A 23,366-nucleotide genomic window follows, 5' to 3' on the forward strand; every position below is an offset into this window, starting at 1 on the left:
AGTTTACGCAGCATTTGAGGTCCCTAAAGACAGACAAGCATGATGGGTGGCCCACAGACTGGATGACTGAATCCATCTCTCAACTCTTATTCTATCTAAAATAGTAAGAAAGGGTTTAGATTGAATGTAACAGGAGTTAATTTAAGCTGTTACAAGAGTAAATGAATGCTGGCACTAAGCCTAATGTTCTTGAGGGGATTGGAGTTGTAGCAGAGTGAAGTGTTGGAACTTGGCCTAACGCTCTTAAAAGACACCAAGACATGGAAGGGGACCTTCAGGCATGTGGAGCTGTAGGTTTACTTGGTATTTTTAATTTTTGCTTTTTACTTTGTAACGAAACTTGGAAGAAATGAAGTTTCTGCCAAATATGATTTCCCTTGGAATCACAGGAGTCACAAGGGTTTTATTTCATGGTAGTGTGTTTTCGTCTTCTGATGTGACTTCACATTATGTTCGCTATGCCTAACAAGAAATGACTCCATTTAAGTATTGTTATATAAGAATTCAGTGAAACATTGAATCTTACAGGAAAATTACATTCTTAAACATTTTAAAAAATATTTTATTAGGCTTTTCATTTGCTTTTGAAAATTTTCAGCAATGCAAACATCTCTACAACAAAGTCTGAAGTCAACAAGTAGAAAGCCCTTGTTAAAAAAGCAGGTATGTCAGCTTGCTAAATGTAATGATTTCTGCTTACAAGAGCCAAGGAAGAGCAAACTGTGCAGGATGGGAAAGGCACCCTCTGAACTATCATTTTAGTGCCACAGGGCATAGTGTTTGATGTCATTTGTCACCATGCAGCTCAATTTTTCTGATGAAACTCCTGTTCTATTTACCAGACTGTCAGTGTCATTTCTATAGACTACAGTGATCTTTGCTTTCTGTCATAAACTACCCCTGCAGTGATACTGCATGAGGTGAAACAGGACTATGTCTTAATAGCCAAAGTTTTTCTAGCTACTTAGACATACACTGTAGTACCCACAAACATACCAGCGTGGTTGCTGCAGCACAGGTGTGAGCCATGTTAGCGCAGCAGGAGCTTTGCACTCCTGGACACTGCACACGCGAGGTGAATTTACTGCAGAGAGCGAAGGGATAGCTAAGGACACTTCCCCATCAGCACTGCGTGTTTGCATTCATATGAGAATAGTTCTCCATTCACATTGCAGTTGTATCTGTTCCAGTCAGGAACGTCATCTGAGGAAAGACAAATGACCTACTTACTTGTTCTTACTCAAAGAAAAACTGAAAATGCCCGGCAGCGTGCTGAACTAAACCTGCTTACCCATGTCACGGTCGTGTGTTCAACATCAAGGGATCAGGCATTCAGAACTTAAATCTCTCAGCCATCCTTTACAATGTTTCTGCACTATTTCCAGCATTCATATAGTGCTTGTTATTGGCTGACACAGAAAGGGAAGTACTCTTAACGTGCTTGTGCAAAAATTCTGTGTCAGACTATAAGACTGGGATGGAAAATATTTTGTCTGTCTGGAGGGAAGTAGAAATAGGGGACTGGAATTTGCTGCAAGTTTAACATCTCTACAGCACCAGTGGGATTTTGCAGTGTGTTTGTGTATGATGGTAGAGGGATTTTGCTGCTATGTTTTACAGTATCTGGGGATTACAAAGGATTTTCCCATATTAGTTACCTTCTAGGTCTCTGGGGATACAAAAAAGACTTGGCAATGTACATTTGTCTGTGGAGATGGAAACCATTCACCCTGCACGTTGCACTCTTCGGTGATTTTGCAATAAGCAGTCATTTGTGTTCCTTAGAGAAGGTGTTTTTGAAGGGTTTGTATCCTGCTAAGGACTCAGGTGGCACATTCCTGAAGATGTCCCAAACACTTCACAGAATGACACTGAGTGGACAACACATGCTAATGGAAGACTGGTTAAATTCTGAGATGCCATCAGTTAGATGACTGAAATTACCATCTATGAAACTGAATTCATGACCGTGAATTCAGGTCAGCGAAGGAGAGTGAACTAAAATTACTTTAGTGGAATGGATGCCTGATCACCATTTCTCAGTGGATAGAGGGCAAAAACACATTTCCATGTTTCAGAACTTGTACCACAGCATTTGTAATGCTGACAACACAGTACTGGCTGTCATACCAGAAAGAGGTGAAAGATGTAGTTTGCTAAGGTGGACCAAGTACTTTCTGAACACCTTTAACTGAAGACCAAAATAATGGGAAATTGCATGCAGTGGTTCTCTGCCCAGTCTTCTCCCACATTCACATGGAGCTACTAAGTGAACTATTCTGAAAACATGGATACTGGCACTGCCGACCTACAAACGACATTTAGCTTCCACTCTGCTTTACTTCATGTGACCGTATCATTAATTCCCAGATCGTCCAATGTTTGAACGTGATCAACTAATGTTTGAGTGTGATTAATCTAATCAAGGCCTAGACAGCTTTGTTAAAACTATGGCAGTGGACAAAAAAAGCACTTTGAAAAGCATTCACAGTGAACAGTTGTCTTTGACACAAATGATTACTGCTGTAAAGTCAATCTGTAATGCTTTTCAGTTACAACCTCTGCCATGACAGTTTCTGTAAACAGTATCTTCTGTCATCTGTATTTCATGAGAAACTACTCTGCTCTTGAAAAGGATGTTCTAAACTTATTCATGCTTTTGTTGTTTCTCATCTGGAACACAGGCAGAGCAACACATCCATACCTGACGTCTCCAACACCTAGAAAACCCCTACTGCAAGCACGTGGCGCCGTGTCAGCCCTGCTATTTCTCAGCAAACCTGCCTCCCTCTGTCCACTGGGATTCCTGCACGGTTTCAAACCCAGTTCATGACCCATTGCTCTTCATGTACTCAGCAGTGGCTTAAAGCTCTGGAAGAAGAGTCACATCAGTGAACAAGGTGAAGCTGAGCTCCGTGAGGCAGCGAGGGGCACCCTCGGCACTGAAGGACCGTTAGAAGCATCGCCACTTTTCACTCCTTACCGCACAGGCAAGACCCTTCGGTGGTCCCTTCCTTGACACGAACAAAACGCCTGACCCGCGTTCCCTCTCCACCAGGCACCCGCCGGGCGAGCCCGATCCTGGGCCAGGCCCCTTCCCCTTCCCGGAGGGCCAGGGGCAGCTACAGCCCCCAGAGGCCCGGGCGAGGCCGCGCAGGGCCCCCGCCCGCCGACCGGCCCCTCCATTTAACCTGCTTCCAGCGAAACGCTTGAAGCTGGGGCCAGGCCGCCTCCCCTCACCCCTGAGAGGAGTGCCCGGGCCGGGGCCGGGAGCGTTTCCAACACGGGAAGGCGCCGGTGACAGCTGAGACCCTGCGCACCTCTGCCAGCGTTACCTCTCTGCCAGGACCGTCCCCTCCGGTTTGCGGGTAGCTTCCCTCCCGCTCACGGAGCGGGGCCGGCGCGCTGCGCTCTCGCAGGGGACAGCACCACCGCGACAGGACAGACCCGCCGCCGCTACCACCGCCCCGCCGGGCGGGCAGCGAGGGGCCCCGCGGCCTCGGGCCCGGCGCTGCGCATGCGCCCCGCGGCGCCCCGCGACCGGCGGTGGCGGAGGGGCCGGTTCGATGTCGGCGGCGCCACGGCGGCTTCCGGGAAGATGGCGGCGTGGAGAGCGGCGGTGGTGGCGGTTGCCCGCGCTCCGCTGAGGGGGCGGCTGGCCGGGCTGCGGCCCCCTCGGAGCCAGCGTCGCCCGCCCAGCTGGAGAGTCGCTGCCGCCGCTGCCCTGGTTGGGGGAGGCTCCCTGGTGGCGTGTTACAGTGGGCGGCCGGGCGTGTTCCCGACGGTCCTGGCTCAGGTAAAGCGGCAGCATCCCCGCTCTGGCAGCCTCGCCTCCCACCGGCGGGCAGGGCCGGGGCACGGCGCCGGGGGCGGGAGCGGGGCTGCGAGGCCCGGGGGAGGCCGTGGGCGGGCGCGGAGGAGCGGCATGCGGGCGGGCCGGGGTCCGCGGTGGTCAGACCTCGTCTGCCTCAGCGCCGTGAGGCGGGATCTGGCGGCGGGAGCCCTCATCGCTCAGTCGTCCAGCAGGTAATGCGCGTCCCCGGCCCCCTTGGCAGCCGCCGGGATCAGCACTCTGTCACTTAAACTGGCCCTACCTCACCTCATTGACGAGAACTTTGCCGTTTTCTTCAGTGGAATAAGGCGGGGGGTTGCCTTAGCACCGAGCGTTTGCCCCGTTCGCTTGACAGCCCTGGTCGTGCAACCTGATGAACCTGTGTGGTTTGCACAAGCACACGGCCTATACCGAGTTCCTCGTTTTGCTGGTGACTTTCAGTACTTCTCTCTCTTCCCTGATGCCTGGTCTTCGTATCAGGTGCTGTTAGACAGTCGTGCACCTTTTTTCCCCTTAAAAAAGAATATTTCACGAAATTAGTGGGTTTATGTCTCATACTGTCTGAAATGCCTCACACATAACAGGATGATTTCCTCTTAGTAATTTCAAAATGTGTGCTATGGATGTTAAAATGTAGCTTGCCTTGGAGTATCGATGCACACTCAGAAGGTTATGTGCAAGGACAGATGGTTGTTATTTACAAAATAATCTTTGCAAGTTCCAAAATACAGTTATGCTTCCCAACTTTATTTTTTTCATGGAGATAGTGAACCTTTTCCTGTTCTTCCTTCAGAGAAGTAGTTACTGTCAATTAGACTTGGTTATAGGTATTTCAAGACTAGAAGACCTAGATGGTTTTTAGGCCAGAGGGTTTAGGTGGGATGAGTGGAAGAAGTCAGTGTATGCCTGCAGTACCATTCATCTACTTACAGCTAAGAAATTTTGGAAGTATTCAACAGTTTGTATGCTTTGATGTCTTGTCTCTTAACAGATATTGAACAGACTGAATGGCAGGCAGATAAATAGCAACCTTTATTCTTGAGTCAAGAACAAAGAATGATTTTTGGATTTTTTTTTATATTGCCGTCTTAATTGTGGAGAATTTCTAAGCTGCATCTTCTTAGGAAACTCCAATTTTTTTAAATAAGCGTGTTTCTAAATAAATTAACTATTAGTCCTGATTCCTTGAACAGCACATGTTAAAACTTTGGTTTTCTGTATACAGCCTCTAGTGAGGAAGGCATCTGTTACTCCATTAGAAATCCTACTGGAAATGTATCTCCTTGTTGTAAAGAGCCAACAGAATATGATTTTACAATAACTTATGTGACATTTTTCAGGAGCATTGCATTATGTTTAAAAAGTTCTGTCATTGAGACCAATTTCATGTATGTATGGAATTCTTGCCTAAGTAGACATGTATGTAGGTATATATAAAAAGTGTCAAATGCAGGAAGTAATCATTTTTAAAGGGTGTTGAGTGAAGAAATCTAGTTCTGGTGCTGATGTGTTCATGGAATAGCTTCCATGTAATGCATGGACAGTTCAACAAGCACACTTTTTAATTCTCTAGGGGAACTCCAAAAGTCTACAGCTTATTTAATGTATTCATTTTTGGAGACAGTAAATTGCTGGACTCTGCAAATGTTAAGTAGTTTATTCAAGTTAAACTTTTTAGTTTTCCAGTAAAACAGCTGTTGGAGATACTGTTGTAGTTATAGGCAAAAGTTCTCCGTGTGTCTTGTGCTCCATGTTGCTGCAATTAACGTATTGAGCTTTTTAAAACTACCTAAGAACTGGCCGTGCAGAGCATAACACTGCGGCCAATAAACTGAAAGCGGAACTGGATTGTAAAAGCTATGAGGAACAGAGTGATAGAGTCAAAGTAGCATGCTCCGAGCCTTTTGAGCAGTTTAGGTGCTACTTGTGGCTTCTTATTGACAGAAATAGGAAATACTCAAAAGCAACAGTGTTGAAACAAGTATATCACATTTATTTTATGTTTTGAAACATTCTTTCTTCAGTTCAGATCTTGTGCAATCCTGTTAAATGGAGATAGTTTTTACATTCTAACAGTGGATAACTTTGTTTTCTATTAATATTCCTTTTCATTATAACTGATCTTAAGCAGCCTTGCTTGAGATTGTGCTGGCAAACAATTCTGAACAGTTCATTCATGTTGTCATATGTCATATAGTGAAAATACTTGCAACATAGCTATGTGAAATATTATAAGTTAAGGCAAGTATATGAAATTCAACAGCATAATTTTCATTATCATTTTGGTAATAAAGGAATATGTCATGGAAATGTTTATACTTCTATCTCATCAACCAGGTCTAGCATTTGCTCTTGAGAATGCAGTGAGATTATGCTACAGTACTTCCCAGTTTTCCTTGGTAATATAGGCTTTACTGTTGAATCATAAGAATGAATTGCTGCAAAATGGGTGGCAATTATTTAAAATACTTGACAAAGTGACAGTGTATCTTCATGCTGTAAAGAGCCAAGAGAATATGCTTTTATGTTTAGTTATGTGATGTTTTTCAGCAGTATTGCATTATGTTTAAAAAGTTCTGTCATTAAGACCAATTTCATATATGTATGGGACTTTGGTGTAGGCATCCTTTGAGCCACTTGAGTAAATTCTCATTTTGTCTTAAGCGAGATGTAACAACCATTAATAGCTTTGTTGCAGAATCAGACTCTTCACTCTAAATGCTTCCTGTTTAGGTTTAGTAGCTGAAGTTGATTACTCTATTTAGATTTTCCATTAGTCTCAATAAAACTAGTCTCTATCAAACTAGTCAGAAATTTTTCTAGACAACTTCAGAGATACAATTGACTATAGAAGCTGGCAAACAACACATTGAAGTAAAATTTATGTAAATTCAGTATTTATTCTTTTTTTCTTCTAGAGCTCTTTATTATTTTAAAGTCAAAGACTGATACCTGTCACCTAGTTTCTTGAATCTTTCTTTAATTCCAGTCCTCACGTGCTGCTGCAGTGGCTTTAATCCTGCTCATATTGGTTGTTGACACTTCTGACTTCTGCTCAGAGTGAATGAACTCCAGCCTATCCACAAGTCTTTGCAGAATCAAAGGTCCTGCAGGGTCAGTTAATCTGTTTTCCTTTTGTGAGTTGTATGGATAGTATCTGGTTTATTTTGTAGTGGGTTATGTTTGGTTACTGTGTTCTAGTATAATTGTTGTTTATTCTGGCAATAAATTTTCAGGTTTGTGTTTTTTAAAACTTTTTTTGGCCTGTTCTTTTATCAGCATTTCACTACCACTTACCTGTTCTGACAGCTTACATTAAGTGGGTAGCATATTGATAATAAAACTTTCTATATTTAATGTAAAATTACCTCAGATGTAATCTTTCATACTAACTGTGTCTTTAGAACTTAAGTGATTTATGAAGTTATTTTCATTCTCTATCTTCATTTGCTGACTTACTGTTAGGAAATGTGCAGCTAATATCTGGTGGAATAAGTCCTTAGTGTTGATTGTAAATCTCTACCGTACAAAGATTTTAATAGCAAAATTAACATATCTTTTTCTAATGTTTTATAGATACCAGGTTTTAGTTCTATCTGCACTTGTTATTTACCAGTGAAGCTACATTGGCAATATCCTAGACTAGATATAGGCTGTGCTGGGAAAAACTAGATCAATCTTTTTTAAATTAAATGAGCTAGTCAGCTTGTATAAAGGGGGGAGAAAGAAGGGGTGTGTGTAAGAGCTTTTGTTCTGCCAGTGTAACTTAGAATGAAGATTTATGTTGAATTTCACTAAAAGTGTTTATTCTGTTATCCTAACCAACACAGCCAGGTCAAAAATGTACACACTGCACTCCATACTGCAGTGATACTGTACAGGCTGCTTTTCTTCTTTAGCAGTGTAGTTCAAATGACACTGTGGTATATGATTTCTAACCTTGATCAGACTTGGGGTGTTGTCTACTGTGTCTTTATTATCTCAGAGCTTGCAGTTTGCAGTACTAATGTGGAGTTATATGGCCTAAAGCTGTTGGAATTCTTTGGTTAAAATCTGCCGTTTATCATGAATCACCTTTGCAGTCAGGTAGGTTACCTTTATCAGGGTCAAGAATCAAGTACATGATTGCCAAAGAGCGTGCAAGTGGATTTGGAATGGCAAATGTTGGGAGGCTGTAGCATTTTGTGAGAGGCAATGACTCCTGCCTCCCCACTCCAACTAGATCTGGAACTTGCCAAGCAACTGTAGCATCAATCTCGCGCGTGCACAAACTGCAAATGATAAGAAAACTCTGAGAAGCAGCAGGCTGCCAGAAGCAGCATTTCTTGCCCCTGCTGAGGTTTTTATGAACATGTTTAGTCACTAGCTTCAGAAAGAAGAATATAATTTGATTCACCCATGAAAAGTTACCATCCCTGTGGAGTGTCATATTTTGTGCTGAGTCTAAGTCACTGTTTTCCAAATGAGACTGACTGGAGTTGTTACTAGCACATATATGAAGTTATATGTGTGCAAAGTCTTGTCTGTTTGCTGGTAAACAAGATTTTGTTTCAGCATTCTTTTTCTAGGGCTGTGGGAGCATTAGTTGGTACTTAAATATTTGATAACGCTTACCTGAGGTAAAGAGGAAAACACAACTTACTAACAGCATTTTTTTGTTTGTTTGTTCTTGTTAGTACTTTCTGTTACATGATTGTAGTCTAACTGGTTCTGTTTATCTTACCTTTTCTACTACTGCTTGTGTTGCATCAACAACGTGCTACAATTCTTCCAGATTAGAAGAGATTCGACTCGTGTCCTGGAGGTCTTAAACAAATACATATGTTGTATTTAATCATACTGAAAATACTAAGATAATGCTTATAACAATGGTTAACAAACCATTTGTGCCTTTTGTGGTTGGGTTTTTTTTGTCTGATATTTCTGAAATTTCATTTTATTTAAAATGTGTTTATTGAAATAGTCCTCTTTTGGACTGTGTTAAATTTTTTATTTCCCTTTGAATTGCATTGAATGTTTCACTGTTTTCTAATGTTACTGATTCTTAAGAGAAGCAAAGATAGCCACACATGGTAGTGGTGACTTTGTGTGTTGCAAAGATATGAAAACTGTTATTCCAAGCAACTGGGAGTAAAATACTTCTAATGATTAAAACTAGAGCTTAGAATAGTTTTTCAGGGCTACATGTGTAACCACCACAAAAATTTATTTTGGAACTATTGTCTTACACTGTTTAAAGAAACCAGAATACTGTAAAGGATTCCCCAAACACCGGTTCGTTCAGGGAAGACCCCATTTGTTCAGCCGCTATGGAAGAGGCAAAATAATATACTGGAGGACTTCTTTACAAATCTAGGGCTATGGAGAACTCAGTGCCACACAGTTCATAGGATAATCTAGGGAGAGTGCTTAAATTAAATGTAACTCTTAAGTTTATCGAGGGGTTAGTAGAAGTCTCTGGACTCCCAGACTTGGAAGCTGATAAAAATGGTTTTAAAAGTTGTGAAGTCCTATCTGTGTTTCTTGGTGACACTTTGAGATGTGCACTGTGTATTCAAAGAGATAAGTGCTGAGATATAGTTGTTTTAGACAAGTTCTGCTGTATTGTGTGTGGTTTTCACTCAGGTAAAATTTCCAACCCAAATCAATAGATGATTGGCAAAATAACATTTCCAATAAGCATGTTACCTGTTTAGTGTATTTTTACTTGATTGGTAACTTCTGGCATAAACATGTGTAAAATACATATGCTTTCAAAACAAATGTAATCAGGTGCATGCATGTCAAAAGCAGCATTTTGTTTAAATCACTTGAAGTAATTTCTTCAGAGCAGTGGAAGGAAAAAGTGCGTAACTCTGGGATTTTCATGGTTTTTTACACATCCTTTGTATCCAGGGCCACTTTGTGATTTAAGTTATGCTTACACTGCTTTTAGCCCACACTTTCTCATTCATTATATTTCTGAATATTTTTTTGTAATAGATAATGTTATTTAGGAAGGTAAGCTGTGCATAATAACTGCATGGGAAGGATTTTTGATCTTGGCAGATAAAAACTATGCATGTGGCATTTTAATTCGGTCACCAAATAGAAAAAAACCCTGTATTTCTTTGTAGGAACCATTGTTTAATCTATAAATTATGTGTAAGTGCTTTAAATTGTGAGGCAATGATGAATCTTGTTAGAATGGGAATTTTTGTGAGGGTCTTTGCAATCTGTTTTAAAAGCCTGGTTCATGCTGAGAGAAGAACATTGGTATTAAGATGAGGTGTCTTGATAAATATAGAACCCAGGATAAAATTGCATAAGGATTTGTAATGATGTATGGAATCGCCTGGAGGGAGGAATGTGGTTCTAAAATAAAACCAGAAAGAATATGTGCAGTCTAATCTGAGAAATATACAGGAAGATTCTTGTGCTTACTCTGTCATAAAAAGAAAAAAAATGCCCACTTTTCTTGGATCAAAAATGCTAGAATAGATTTTGTGTCCCACGTAATACTTTAAGGTGTTTTTATCTCTGAGTCTTTATTCTATTAGAAATTAAGTGAGAATGCAAATGTAGCAGCACATATAATAGATTACTAGGATGCTCACAAAGTAAAATTAAGCACGTATAAAGTAAAAGTTTGCAGCATAATGCTTTGACAGGTTTTTGAAGCTTAATGCAAATGCTTTTAATCCACATCAGACATGATACTCAGTGATAGCTTGCAGGCCTCCAAGAAACCTCATATTTGAATTCTGCTGGTGCAAACCTGACCACATGCTCACATCATTAATGCTTAAAATCTGTGTATTAAAACAAGACCATGTAAAATTCATTGAAATTACCATTGCTGTTGTGGGTTGGAGTGTTTTTAAGTAAGAATTATATTTTTTGATTGTTTTTCTAAAAATCTCTCCCCTGTTTTACCTTGTCCCTTCCATAAAATGTTGTCCTTATGTTTTTTTGCATCTTATTTTGCTGCTGACCATTGTTCTTTCTTCATGACAGAACATATTGTGCTGTACAGTGAACCGGGATGTAGTGCATGGAGCCAGGCAGTGGTCCCTGCACAGCCTTAGATTTCTGTTCTGGTTGTAGCACGGTTGGAAAGGTGTTACTGCATTTTCAGGTTGGGTCCTTCTGCAAGATGGTGCCTTTAAATCTTCTTCCCACTGAAGAATCTGCAAAACTAGCAGCCTTCGGGGGGCCCAGTTTGATTCAAGGGGCTTTGAACCCATGATGTTTCTTTACAGCAGTGCCCAGCACTGGAGAGGCTCGGTATAGAAATGCAGTGAGCTGCAGGCAGTGCTCTTGTTGGCGTGTGGTGGCATCCCTCTGCCAACTTCGTGGTTTACTTTCTGCTGTATCTTTCCTGCTATATTTGCTGTCTCTATAAATATTACCGAAAAATGTTGTCTTAGATCATAATAAGGCAGTCAACTCTGTAGGTAAACACATTAAATACTATTTTTGAACAGGAAATGGGTAGTCAATTTTTTATTACACAACTGAGATATCAATAGTCTATGGCTGCATAAGAGAGAGTTTAACACAATTCATGCATATGCCTTCTAACTCTGGTATATCATGTCAATATGTTCCTATTAAGTGTTTTTTTTACCGTGCATCTAGAAGTAAACTACAATATATAATTGGTTTGGTTCTGTGCATTTAAATGCCTTGATAACATTGTTGCCTCCTAATTCATCTAGAATGAATGAGTTTCAGTTAATAGTCCCAAAATATTATGAAAATAGTATGTGGTCAAAAAATGCATGTTAAAACAACATTCCTCCAGTTTTTAAGCGTCAGTAAATATGAATCTCCCATACAAGAAGAGCTTTTTGGAATTAGATTGCCAGCTCAGCCTCTTGTAATCTTTTTTCTCTTCCTTAAATATACTTCAGTCTTTCTGAAACTGTTCCTCTTGTGCAGCCAACCAGGGTAACCTTAGCTACCTCTTGTTTAATTCTGTATTTCACTGTGTTATGGAAATATTGTATGTATCAGGTATCCACCAAGCAGTCTAAATCAATAACTGAGATATTAAATATATCACAAACATCATTCTCAGCATTAGTGACATACAGACATTGTCATGTTGTGTGCCTAAAATAGAATGTGGTATAGAGAGTATGGAATCTGTAGGACCATGATGTTATAATTAATTATAGACTTAAATATTACTTATGGATGTGCATTTGTTTCTCCACTTTAAATATATGGTATCCTTTTCAGCTTTTTCAATGTGAGACATTTATATCCTGAAGTTTTTGGCTTTGAAAATATTTACGTTTATTCCCTTCTCTGTGTGCATGGAGATTCTTTGTGCAGGTGTCTTCACTGATACTAAAACAACATAATGTCAAATGTAATCTTAGGGGTCAAGGTTAAAATTTAACTATCTTTCATCTGATCTGTCGCCTTTTACTTGAATTCACTCTTGCTATATGACTTCAGTGATTAAGTAAAATCTAACTAACATTCTTTCTAGGCACTGTGATACATGGGGACAGATGGAATGAGTTAAGCTGCATGGTTTTGTTGTGGTTTTAGCTACTGTTTTAATTGCAGTGTAAAAAAGGTTAGTGTTTGAGAATCTTTGGCTGTTTATGTTAGTGGACAAACATAAACAGCCACAGACTCAAACACTAACCTTAGTGGACAAACATAAACAGATAAGAAAATAGCTTGCCTGAAAATTTAAAAAAAAACCCCAAAACCAAACCCTTTTGAATAGAAAGAATTGCTCAGAATAATTTTCTGATTTTTAACAAAGATCCCAGAGAAGAAACTAATATTTATTTAGTGGGGATATGAGACTTTTCCTCCAGTAAATACTCTAGATGATTTCAAAATAGATACTCTAATTTTTCTTTTTTTGTCTGCTTTCTTAGATGGAAGCTCTGTTGTTTCTTGTTCTAAAAACTTTGAACATAGTGATAATTAGCCTTTTTTTTTTTTTGTAAGAAATGATCTGTTGTGTACAAGCAGTAGCATCTATTCTGTTGCTCCTGTTTTGTACTTTTTCAAATGTGTTTGCTGATAGCGTGCTGTATTACACTTCCTTGCAGACCTTTCTGTAAAGACTGTTGCTGGCTGAATATGGGTATTCGTTACAAGTGGGTCAGGATCTTGGAAACATAAGATAGACAGAAAAAGAGGAAATAACTCAGAGTCTAGTTTAATGTGTGCTGTGGATAAACTTAGATAGACTCACTGGTGATAACTGTAACAATAGCATTAGCTCTATTTATTCCATCTCCTGATTTTCTACATTGGGTATTTTTAGGTCACTAAATTTTGGTACATTGTAATGTTGTCTAATTTTCTTTTTACTATGGTTCTTATATTAAAGTTACTTAATGTAACGAGGCTTAATTTTGCTTGAATATTATTCCAAAAAGACACTAGCTAAAATAATCATCAAAGATAAATGACAGATAAACCTATGTGAAATGCTCATTCAGAATATACATAGTAGGCTATATCTCCTTACGGCTACTCATGAAGGTTTTTATTACACTATGAATGGAAAGACAAGAGAAGGGAGTCTTGTCAGCTTTAAACAGCATTTAAAGTAGTTCTTCAAGGTTTGTGTCCCTTTGAGGGTAGGAGAAATTTCAAGAGTGACTGTCCTGCACTGATGGAGTCTATAAAAAGAAGCTATAGCAGATGTAGCTAATAAATATTATCTTATCAGCACTGATACCTTCCCTGCTCCTTTGCCAAATCAGCAGAGAAACTCCTTCGTCTCGCTCCAAAAACTGCAGACACTAACTCTAGCATAGATGAAAAATTTACATGAAATAAATTATTTCTGGAAACACTGATTTCCTTCTTCTTCTTAATCTTTCTTTTTTTAAAAGTAGGCATTTTTTTATAATGCCTATTATTGGAGATAGTGCCATATTACACTAATAATCTATTACCAAATTATAATAGAATATTAAAATAAAATACTTTGAACTGCATATAAAGCTATATAAGTATATATCTATAATGTAAATTTATACTTTATATGTATTAGTAGGGATATAATAGTATGCATATGTATGAAATCGACTTAAAATACAGACTGTGTGAATGCAGTAATAAAAAATAAATATAAGACTGTATTAATAATGAAGTTATGTGATTTATTTTGCAAGTTTCTAATATAAATTGTCAGATATGCCCAGAATTTAAAAGATGCATTCTGCCTGAAGTTCCATTAAAGGCTCCTTCTGGTGGCCCTGTAAGAGGCAGAGGGCTGTATGCTGCCGAGCCAGGCTGGGCTTTGAACTTGACTGCATGCACATGCCGATGTGAAATCTTGCCAAGGAGGAAAGTGGAAAGTTCTGTGCTGTCGTATTGCTCACCATGGTGAAATGGACCTTGTAATTGTATAGTATTCTCTCACAAAGTTGCCAAAATGAACTTTATTTTCAGTACAGAAGTCTTAATGGTTACGTATTGACCACGTTCTTTGATGATCTGCTTACCCTTTTCTAAAACTTTGAAAATTAGAAGGCACCAGAGCTTAATGACAGAAGAATTGGTTTGGGGCTGCATTACAGCTTCTGTACCAGTTCTCTCCAGGTTTGTTCTTGAAGCAACTGTGGACTTGTCTGGTAATTTGGTGTTTTTTCCAGGAAATGCAAAATCAAAGTAATACTCAGCATGGAGACTAAGATACTGCTTTTTACCTTTACCTTATAACCTTAAATTGTTTAAGTGCAAAGTGACAGTGGTCTCAGTAGCCTGGAATTGTCACAAAGTGAAATGTTTTCCCTTGCTTGTTTACCTGAGGGGAATGCATTAGAGTATGGCTCTTACTTAGAAATGCAGTAAAGCTGACTGATAAAACATCTGGTACCCTTTTGTACTGAAAAGTACTCTTGATGGTCTTCAGCATAAGGGGATACAGTAGTATCACTGCTGTATGTGGGAATAAGTAAAACATGACAAGCTTCTGCTGAAGGTGTGAAACTGCAGGAATAAACACTGTAATCTCCAAAAGACAAAAAACCAATACAAAACATGCATCAATTTAGAACCGGGGTTTCCCAGAGCAATTCAGATGCTTTTATGTTAGGTAAAGCGTTAATATAAAATCTGTACTTTTCAATAGGGAACAAATGATGAGAATTGATACTTGATTTAATTGTTCACATTAGATGGGTTTCTGGTTCTTAATGCATAACTGTTCTTCATGAGATCCATCTCCACTTAAGAGTAGCTTTTCTACTTCTTGCAGAGAGTGGTGTCCACAGAACATCCCGGAGAGTTACTTGTTTTGTTTAAGTAAGGGGCGGGGATGGGTGGGGGGAGAAAGAGTTTTGCTACTAACATGCATAGATCAGAGAAAACATATTTTCAGTTCTTCAGACAAGTGTAAGATCTGGTTTGTCTTCCTGAAATTTTTGTGTTACTGAAATTTGTTGGGTTTTTTTTAATGATGCAGTTACAGCAGCTACTTAGAAAATGTGGACGTGTTTTTGTAAGTTTGCAGTAGGAGAAACGTACTTTTTCATATTTTGATTCTACAGAAATCCTGTGGTTAGGCGAGGGATGTTTATAAGCACGTGAGAAACAACTGAGTGATGGAAATAGAGCTACTTAAACAATATGCAGATTCCATTTCTGCTCAGTTGGGTGAGCTCCACAATGTGCAGATGCTTTTCTTGTGCTGTGACTTATTTTGTCTGAAATTATTTTCTTCTAACACTCCACCAGATTATCTGGCAGGGCATGCTGCTATTTATTCTGAAGTGACAGGGTTTTTTAAGATCTATGAGCTCTTTTCATTTAAATTGGATATAGCCAGACCTTCCCATATGGAAGCTTCTCAACAAAATCTTAAAATATATTTGGATTAATTTATAATAGCTAAACATGCTCTGTTTTGTGGTGTGCAGTTAAAATGTGTATTTTAATTTGCCAAAGTAAATCAATTTCTGTATTATATCAGAGCTGGAGTTTGTTTTTATAGCTTGGTGGTTATTGCATGTGTGTGTATTACTGCTGCAGTATTTCTCCTTCTGGGAAAAAATAATTGTTCATTTTTCACATAGGGCTGTAGTTAAGCACTTCTGTAAAGAAATTTGTGCTTGTCTGTCTTGAGCTCTCTCCAGCAACTTTATTGAAAAAGGGTACTAAAGACCTAAAAATCATAAGTAACAGCATTTAGGCTGTGACCTATGGGAAGGACTCAACATGGAAAACAAAACTGGCAAAAAATAAAGCAAGTCTTCTGGTTTTGGATTTAAAAAAAAAATCAGTTAAAACTTTAAATTTTCAGCTTAGCTCAAGAACCATCACGGATAATAAACAGTGTAAAGTGTATAAAAGTACTTTCCTAGAACACAGTGTTTTCCTTTATTCTGAATATGCCTGTTGTATGGAATGTTCCTACTCAATCTCCCAGAAAAACATTGTAGGAAATTGCTGACATACTTTTTTCCCAGCTGCTGTTAAATTTGGAAAACTGACAATGTCATATTGCCAAATGGTGTTGCATTGTTGTTCTTTAATTCTATGATTTATGCTACTTCTTTTCAGCCTCAAAAGTGAAAAATATAAAAAAAATCTGAAGATGTAGGTGCACCAGAAATGTTGCATATGTTAATTGAGCAGACTTTGTATAGCAATAAATACCAGATTCCTTATGTGAACACTTTTATAAAAAATAATGCACTTTCACTGTTAATATGCCATCAGTTTACTGAATGTTTATCCTGGGTACCTCATTTTAGAATTTGTGATGAAGAGGTCCCTCCAACAGTACTGCTGCTTGAAACGACAGCGGTGTGATCAAGATGCATTGTCAGAAATAGTGATTTACGCCAAGGAATCTGACTACAAAACTCTTAAAGCAGTATATAATATTCCACTACAGATAGCTTTCTCTTTGCAGTGTACGCTCATTCTCTGTGGCAGAGGTAGGAGGTGCCACTTCCAGTATTGCAGGGTACTCTTACTGACAGCAAACAGGGAATGATTATCCTGAGAGTCATCAATCATGGCTGAATCTTTTGGGGGAAGGATTTGTGAGACTGTAGTTGTGGGAGTAATGGGGCATCTTTCTTGCTTCTTCATCCCCTAATTGCTTGTTAATTAGATCTTTGTGGGAATCTGGGAGTCTTCCCTGCAGGACTCCTTCCTCACAGCAGACACTGCAGGATGAAGTTGTGTAGAGGGTCCTGGGTCCTCTCTCCTTCGCATAGCCTGCAGGTTGGGTCACTCTCCCTCCACCACTTCCAGGACCAGCAGACTCCACATGAGGGACTGCTCTGCACTGCCGCTTGCCAGCTGGAAGCAATGCTTGTTTCTACTCCGTTGCTGAAGCAGAGCGGCCGGCCTTGGCTCGGTTTTGAATACAGAGTTAGAAGGTGGCAGGTAATGGGAAGTAGACACAGTGGCTCTGGGCCAGGCTGTGTAGGGATTAAATTCTGAATGTGGTGTTAATATGATGGAATTAGACCCTTCGGTATGGTTCAGTAGAATATGTGTGATTGTGTATCACATCAATAAATTCATGCTACGTACATCTACTTCTGGCCATCAGAAATATCCAGCTGATCTGACTAGACCACCATAAGTGGATTTAAAAGTTGCTTGCAGTTCTTTGAAGTGTGTTACACTTTATGAATATAGTCTTCCTTGTTATCCTGGAGGTCATACCTGGGCTGTTATTTTGCTACTTCAGACCTGGAGATTGTCAGGTTTCCCATCCCTGTATGCTTGAGGGACACTTCTAGCCCATTTAGTGTCCCTGTGCATGAGTTTGGCAAAACAAAGTTGATAGAGTCAATGTCCTTCATTAGACCAGCTGCTGTAACTGGGAAGATTAAACAAGCTTTTGGTCACCACACCAAGCTGTAGAATGTGTCTTCTCTGTCAGTAAATTTGGAGTAGATCTGGAATAGACTTGGAATAGATCTGGACCTAGATGATCTTTGAGGTCCCTTCAACTCAAATCATTCTGTGATTCATTCTGTGATAGACAGATAATGAGGTACTGATGATGATCAGGTTATGTTGAGGTAGCCATGAGTCAATAGTGATGTGCTTTTGATTGTGGATAGTGTATTGGTCCTAGAGGTCATACTTCACGAAGAGAAGAGTCAATGAATAGTTTCATTGAATTTGAAGTTAACATACTAGCAGCAGTCATGCCTATACATCAGCTGAATAATTTTTTTTTATTGAGATATCTTGCTGAATGTGAGAAACTTTCCATGCAGGCAAATCATAAAGGCAGTTCTGCTTTTGCAGCAAAAATTGCCTTTATTCAGTTTTGGTCCTGCAATCTTTCTATTTAATATAATACTTTTATAGTAGGGGAAGCAGGGGAGGAGAAAGTGGATCTGCTGTCCTCCAGAGTTTGCTCCACTGTATTTCTGGAACTGGTTTATGCATAAGGCACTGAGGAAGGCACCCCATGTTATTGTAGTTGTCTCAAAAAATGTTATTTTATGCAATATATATACACAATAGCATAATTAATTTTCCATTATTCATAAAATAAGTGTCCCTTAAATGTCTGACATTCAAAGTAATCAAATTGCTGTTCTATGTATTTATAAGCAATTTACCTAACACATAACCAACCTGTTAATGGTGAAACAATGCTTTGACAATGGTCTAAGTTGAACTTCATGTAGTGGTCATAAGTGTTCAGAAATCATAAATCAAACCTTAAAATTGAACTGGCTGAAAATGTAAGGTTTTTATTTAAGGTCATGTGGCTTCTTTTTACTGGTTTTGAACTTCCAGGCTTGAAACTTCTGAATTGTAAGGGCTAGAAGTTTTTCAATGAAAGCTGAGATACTTTCTCAGTATTATGAACAATAATGTGACTTTAATGATATCAAATACTTTGCTAGTATTCATGATGCAACTAAGTGGCAGGATCAATGTGTATATATATATGCACACTTTGTGTACCCTTGACTTGAGAATCAAGAGTAGCAAGAGTCTTGATGAGTTCTTTGGTGGCATTTGTTAAATCTTGAGGTGAGAAACTTTATTGAAGTGCCAAGTTGCACTACTTACCACAGTGAAAAACAAGCCTATAATAGTAGAAAAAAGGCTGTAAAAACGGATGACTGCTTTCATCTTGTGGAATTCCTAGTTGATTATTCATTTCATAACCTGTCTCCTTTCCTTATAGTATGTTTGCTCCATACGGCTTATTTTCTTGATTTGTTAAGTTGAGGGCTAGTGAAGTTGAGGGCTAGTGACCTTCAAGTTCTTCCGGATGGAAAGGGGGAAAGGATCACTTCCCACACAGAAGAAACTTGAGAAAATTGTAAGTTCAAAAAAAAAAAAAAAAAGAGGGGGAGAAAATTTCATTACATGGAAATAATTTATCCAGCAAATATAAACTTGGATTATCTTTGTTGGTTTTGTACAGTGTCTTGTATGTTGAGGTCGTTGCTAATGACAGGGTTCTCATGCACTGCAGCGAAACAGATAAGAGCTTACGTTACCTGAGCCATGAATCCTGGATTGAGTTTGCTGGGGGAGTAAAAGCTCCCCCACTTTTTTTTGTGGGGGTGTAGTATTGCAATTCATTTCTTGGTGGCGTTTTGTTTTCAAATTCTCTTCCTTATCAGCATGAGAATAGCTGTATTCATAATGCCGGGTTTGGTATGGAGTTTTAGCGGCCTTGTGTTAAAAGTAACAAGGCTGCACTTCAGAGCATGATGATAACTCTGCTAGGAAGTTCTGGGCATCTGCATTTGGGTACAGAAAGCCTCAGACTTTTCTGTAGTAGTAAGTTTTCTTCAATTAGTTTTTTCCCCCGCTGAAAACAAACCAGGTGGTTGTAGTCTACACCATAGGAATATGTCTGTTTTGACAACATTAGGAAGATTTCTACTGCCTAGAATGAGAATAGAGAGGTAATTTTTCAGAATAAGGAGAGTCTGAAGGCTAGGATGTGAAATATTTAGGCTCAAATCCATGATCTGGATAGAGCACAACACAAAGCTCATTCTGTGTCTTTCATATCACAGGTAAGTGTCTTATCAGCCAACTTATTAGGTGTTCTAGGATGTTTTTTTTTTAAAGTTGAACAACAACAAAAAAATTCCTCAGATGTACTGAAACTGTGATGTTCTTTTCCTGCCAGTCAAGGTACTTCAGGACTTAAAACCAGTCTTACATTAAGTATATACAAGGCCAATTTATAAAAAGAAAAAATCAAGAGAGTTGTCTTTTTTGTTTGTTGGCTTTAAGTAAAAATATTTAGATTCTTATGGTATTGTTTACTTGTGATAAAAATATGATTCTTTTAGGGCCAGAGTGAGAGAGAGGCACAGAATTTCAAAGGTACGCTGTTTCTCAACCAGATTTGGATATAACCGAATACATCAAATACAGCCAAAGGAAAAAACAAATGAATTTTGAAAGGAAATGTATCATCAGCTTTTCTCTGTCCTCTCAGTTTACCAAGAACTTCCTGAAGAAGGACTGTTTTTTCAGAGACTTAGAGTGAAAATAATTGTTTTTATGAGTCAAAATAGTTGTTTTTGTGGAGTGTTTAAAAGGTTCACACACAGATAACTTCGTATTCAAAGTACAGTTGGTTCAGTGTAACTCATGTAAGCATCTGTGTGAACTGTATCATTAGTTTAATTTGCCTGTTTTGAAACCAGTATTAGATTAGAGTTGGAAAGATAACGCAATAACTTACCAAGTGCTAAACTGGGTTTAAAATCCCTCTTAATGGTATAGCCTGCATTATGTATCTCCGTTGTGTTAAAGATACTAAAGTTAAAAATAAAGGGGAGGAGGAAAGGCATATCTGTGGTGTCAGCGAGGCATGTGGTAAGCTGATGTATAAAGGGAAGGTAATGGATCTGCTTGGATTCCAGCCAGTGGTGCCGGACGTGGGCATTCTGCCGAGGCACATTCCGGGGCATTAAGTGCAATCCCTTCCCTGAGCATGCTGAGCCCTCTGCGTAATTCGTCTTCCCTGTGGTCCGTTGTGCTGGAGACCGGGCATACAGTTTAGGTAGTTTAGTTACCAGTGCAACTTCTTGGTAGTTGCTTTTTCAGTTCAGGGTGGTGTTTGACTTCTGAACGCTTAGACACAGGTATCTCCATTTGAATCTTCTATGCAGGCACTATCTTTCAACTTCCTATTACTTTGAATAGGGTATTAGAATCTTGTTTCTACTCTAGATTTCTGATTGTAAGCAAATCATCTTAAGATGATGGCTTTTTAATCTATGTTTTTTAATTTATGAGCACTATTGGTGTTAGCATGCAAAAATTAAGTGATGGTGGGATTTCCTTTTAACCTCTCTGTCATGTTAGCAACTTATTCTGATGCTACAGCTGTTTGCTATTTTATAGCAACTCTGGAGGAAAAAACCATATGATCCATTTTTGTGAACACAAAGGGGAAGAACAGAAGGAAAAAGAATTTCTTCATCAGTGGAAGGCACCTGTATATTTCAACAACAAGTAATCAGACGCTGCAGTAAAACTCACTCCCTAAAGGTGTCCAAGATGGAAGTTTACATCCTGCAACTTCTGAGAAGCATCATTCCCTTTTTCCCCACCAGCCTAATTCTCCACCTTTTCCCATTTTCTTGGCCATTAAAAGCAAGAGGAATTAGGCATGCAACTCCCCATTATGCCTCCTAGAGTAAAAACTTTAAAGACATTCAGAAATGTTTGCAGGGCTGGCCGCCTGCTCCATCCTTTGCTCAGAAGGATGGGTTACCTTAGATCTCCTGATGACAAGCATACACCATCTTGTGAAATTAATTCCTCCAAGGTTGTCTTTGACTATTGGGATTATTTGGCCACTTGTTTTACAGAATGACCAGAGCGAGCCTGAATGTATAGACTGTGGCTTGGTATGTTTGATTGTGTGCAACCTGTTTATAAAAAAAGAAATGTTATGAAAGCATTTCACAAAATATTAATGTTTATAGTATTATCACTTTTAATATCAACTTTTTATGCTAACAGCTATGACTACTTTTCATTGTTATTGAAATACTGGTTTGTAACGAGAATTTTCAGATAAAAATTTAATGTCAAGCTGTGCTGAGATTAAAGTTATTAATATGCCCGAGGTAACTGACCTGCATTTCACTGAGATGCTGTGCCTTGAAAATATAAAATGATCTGCATTTCTAGCATGAGTGTTTATATTCACTTTTTAAGAGCCTAATGGCCAAAATCTATTTTTAAAATTACTTGTTTTTCTGATGTGTTGATAGCAATTAATCCTTATTCAAAGATGTACTATTACAAGCTAAGCTTGTTAAATTAAACTGTTTGATTTACCTTTCACTTTTCTTGCCTTCTTAGAAAATCTTCCTACTTTAAGTGCTGCATAATATTGTTTATAGTTGTGAATGCAAAGAACTAGATACACTGGACAGTGGAAAGCATGTAGGAAGGGATGGCATTTTCCTTCTCTAGCATTGGGAACGTAGTGCACTGACGGCTGTTCTCTTCCATTCCCACAGCTTTGCTCAGAAAGAAGCCAAGGTCCAAAAAACTCGTGTTTAATTTGATGCTGTCATTTAACATTCTCCATGCTTCTGGAACAAAGCTATTTACGCGTGGGACCTAAATAGCCGTTCACAGCTGCTGCCAGCTTACACCCTGGTGATGGTTATAGCTCCTAACACTGGAGAGACTTCTTTTAAATATAGCATTTTGTTGAACTCTGTTTCTTGGTTAGAGCCCTTGTCTAACCCTGTTCACGTTTCACACATTTTGGAGAACAGACATTAAGCTCAGCTCTGTTAAATAAAGGGGAACTATAAGCACTTGAGAAGACAGAGTTTTTAAGAACAAATAGATGTAATTCAGCAATAGTAGTGTGAAACAGTATAAAATATGCCTTACACTAGATAGTCTATTGTGCAAACAGGAGAGTCATGCTTCATTTTTTGTAAGTTCCTCTGGTTCTGATAGTAGGCATTTTTTTGTTACTGTAGCTGAACGTATTTGTGCCAGCTGTTGAACTATACTTTTCTAGTAACTTTTACTGAGTGTTCTCAAGCATTTATATACTCAACACTCTAAAGAGAAATTAATATGAAGCTAAACCAAAGGCAGTAATGTGTACATTGAGGGTCAAAAAAAAAACCCCAACACTGAGAAATAGCTTGTCATCTTTTTCTCAACTCTGTTATCAATTCATTCCATAATCCTATCAAAATAAAGATAAGAAAATAAATATCTGGATCTTATGTTGGTGACTTATGTGGTCAACCCACCACAGTAGTGTAGAGTGGGAAAATGACCCACTGGAATTTCTGACTTACTGTTCTGTCTTCCTGGTAAGGATTTTCTAATTCTTCCAGTTTGCTTTTATGTTGTCTTCCTCTTGCCTTTAAAGAGCATCCTCAGACACCTTCTTCCCACTTTGAACTTCCAGTCTCTTTTTGTGCATTTTGATTTAAAACAAGCATTTATTCGAGGAAGAAGGAAGAGCAGTATCCTATTCTGAAACTAAAAAATAACTATGAAAAGTGAGTTACAAACAATGGAATTGTTTTTTTCCTGCAGAAAGTAGTATAGCTTA

The 23,366-nt window shown here is 38.9% G+C and overlaps 1 protein-coding gene across 1 annotated transcript in view; it reads left to right on the top strand.

Annotated features, from left to right (window-relative positions):
* Positions 1-3,389: 3,389 nt before the first annotated feature.
* Positions 3,390-23,366, top strand: part of MICU2 (mitochondrial calcium uptake 2) — a 155,307-nt gene continuing 135,330 nt past the window's right edge. The window contains exon 1 of the mRNA XM_054813967.1: positions 3,390-3,796. Within this exon, the coding sequence (XP_054669942.1) occupies positions 3,518-3,796 (279 nt within the window). The 5' untranslated portion in view covers positions 3,390-3,517. The remainder of the gene's footprint in view (positions 3,797-23,366) is intronic.

The sequence above is a fragment of the Grus americana genome, chromosome 1, assembly GCF_028858705.1.
Source record: "Grus americana isolate bGruAme1 chromosome 1, bGruAme1.mat, whole genome shotgun sequence".
NCBI classification, from domain to species: Eukaryota; Metazoa; Chordata; class Aves; order Gruiformes; family Gruidae; genus Grus; species Grus americana.